The 2,428-nt window shown below is 54.1% G+C and overlaps 1 protein-coding gene across 2 annotated transcripts in view; it reads right to left on the bottom strand.

Annotated features, from left to right (window-relative positions):
• VAMP5 (vesicle-associated membrane protein 5) overlaps nt 1-2,428 on the bottom strand; it is a 9,729-nt gene extending 7,301 nt beyond the window's left edge. The window contains exon 1 of one of the 2 annotated variants that reach the window (XM_011964096.1): nt 2,389-2,428. Coding sequence is in view for 1 of the 2 variants with exons in the window: in XM_011964089.1 (XP_011819479.1) it covers nt 2,395-2,397 (3 nt within the window). In the remaining variant the exon portion in view is untranslated. The remainder of the gene's footprint in view (nt 1-2,388) is intronic. The other variant, XM_011964089.1, reaches the window with a different exon arrangement.

Below are 2,428 nucleotides of genomic sequence, written 5' to 3'. Positions count from 1 at the left end.
ACCGTGGTCTCGATCTCCTGACCTTGTGATCCGCCCACCTCGGCCTCCCAAAGTGCTGGGATTACAGGCTTGAGCCACTGCGCCTGGCCTAGTTTATTTTCATCTGGCACTGCAGGCTGTTGAGGTTTTACATCTTGAGCAAGAATAACAGCCACCATTCAATGGGCACATACTCTGAGCTAAGCACTATGCTGCTTGCTGTTCATTTGCTCTGCCTCATTTAATCTTCACCCAACAACCCATTGAAGACCATATTATTAACCCAGTTATTTTGTTTGCTTGTTTGTTTTTGTTTTGAGACACAGTCTTACTCTGTCACCCAGGCTGGAGCGCAATGGCACGATCTCGGCTCACTGCAACCTCCACCTCCCGGGTTCAAGTGATTCTCCTGCCTCAGCCTGCCGAGTAGTTGGGACTACAGGCGTGTGCCACCACACCCAGCTATTTTTTAATATTTTTAGTAGAGACAGGGTTTCACCATGTTTGCCAGGCTGGTCTTGAACTCTCGACCTTGTGATCTGCCCGCCTTGGCCTCCCAAAGTGCTGGGATTATAGGTGTGAGCCACTGCGCCTGGCCTTTTCCCAGTTTTATAGGAAACTTGGGCTCAGAGGTGTTAAATCACCTGTATAAGATCACAGAGCCAGTAAGTAGAAGATCTGGGAGTTGAACCAACACAGAATCCAGGCATCACATTCATAACCAGTGTGCTAAATTAGATACAGGTACAAGGAGGTCAAACACTTTAGCTGACTGGCTAAAGAACCACCAAACCTTTTGATGCTACCAGCTTAATTTGTGTGCATATGAGGGAGGCTCGTGGCTCAACACACACATTCTTTGGAGAGAGGATCATCTACAAGATTAATGAATTTAAGTAATTACTCATTCCATTTCCATCTTTCCTATCCTGCTTTGTTCCTGCTCTGTCCCCTATACTTGTCACCATGCTGGCATGAAGGACATGCCCAAGAAATCCTTGTTGGTTGAATGAGTCATAGAGAATAAAAGAAAAGTAAAAGAAGTACCAGGGAGGGAAAGGGGATGGGTGGAAGGAAGGGAAAGAGCTAGGGTGAGAAAGGGGCAATAGTGAAGAAGAAACAGGAAGAGGCTAGGAGATGGATGGGTGGAGGAGCGACCTCCCCAGGCTCTCCTCCACAGACTGCCTCAAATGTACCCGTGAGAATCCCCAGGTTTCCCAGTACCCTCCTCCTCCAATAAATTATCCTGCCTTCAGCCTTCACTTCAGGAGCTTCCCCCCAAGAGCTAAGGGCCAGCTGAAGCCCACCCCTACCCCTACCCCTGCCTGATCCCTTGCCCTGCACACCCTGAAGTGGGCTCTAGGCTCTGCCCTATTCTCAGAGCCCTCCTCAGCTTCCCGGCATGGCCTCAGAGCTCAGTGCTACCTTCCTGCCCCACTTCCTCTTCCTGCCTCCAAATTCCCTGGAGATGAGGCCATCCAGGCATTGACCCCTAGCCAGGCCACATCCATCACACCTCTGTCAGTTTCTCCGAGGCAAAATCTTAAAGCACCAAGCCTACTTCCTGCCCAGTCCATCTTCCCAGGAGCCCTAGGGAAAGGGGGAAACTGGCACCAGCTGTTCCTGACATCTTCGCCTTGGAGATGGCAAGTGAGGACAGAGGCCAGGATATGCAGCAGGAGTGACTAAACTGACTCAACTCAGGAATGTGTCACTAGGTAGAGGTTAGCAGGGAGTCAGGCCTGTGCCACACTCTGATAACTTCAGTGGAACTTTCAGAGTAAACATCTCCCTTTCTCTTTCTCTAGGGGAGGAGTTAGCCCTCCAACACCCTGCCATGGGGCTGGAATGGCCTCTGCCACCCCATCTGCTCAAGTTTCCAACTCCTGAGCCAGGCTTGGCTCCTCACAGCCGCGGAAAGGGCTGACGAGGTCATTACATTTCCTACCACTTCTTAGCAGTGGGTTCTGAGTGCCAGGCGGGTCTCTGCCATTGTGTCTCCTTTAACCTCGCAAGGACCCAACAAGGCAGGTATTACTGACCCCACTTCACAGATGCGGAAAAGGAGGCTCAGGGAGGTTAAGTGACTCGCCCCGGGTCACAGAGCTGGGATCCCAGCCCGGAGTCCTCCAAAGTCGGTGCTCTTAACCGCTTCGCTTCAGGAGAATGGGGAGCCCGGGCCCGGCTCGCTCTGCGCGGTGCAGCCAGGACGGGGCTCACGCATTTCCCTCCCAGGCAGCCCGCGGGGAGTGGAGGGTCCGCCCCATCCTGCTCCGGCCGTGGTCACCGCCTCGGGTCTGACCCGCATGGGCCCTAGGGTACGCCCCGGCCCGTGGACTTCGGACTCCTTTCTCCCACCCTCGCCACTCGCCCTCTGCCCGTCGCAGGGCTGGCCGGCCCCGCCCAGGCCCTCACCATCGCCGCTGCCGCTGCCGCCTCACCCGCTCCC

This window comes from Colobus angolensis, unplaced genomic scaffold (assembly GCF_000951035.1).
Source record: "Colobus angolensis palliatus isolate OR3802 unplaced genomic scaffold, Cang.pa_1.0 Scaffold118, whole genome shotgun sequence".
NCBI lineage: Eukaryota > Metazoa > Chordata > Mammalia > Primates > Cercopithecidae > Colobus > Colobus angolensis.
The sequence above is the reverse complement of the archived record's forward strand: the minus strand, read 5'-3'. Positions and strand labels throughout refer to the sequence as shown.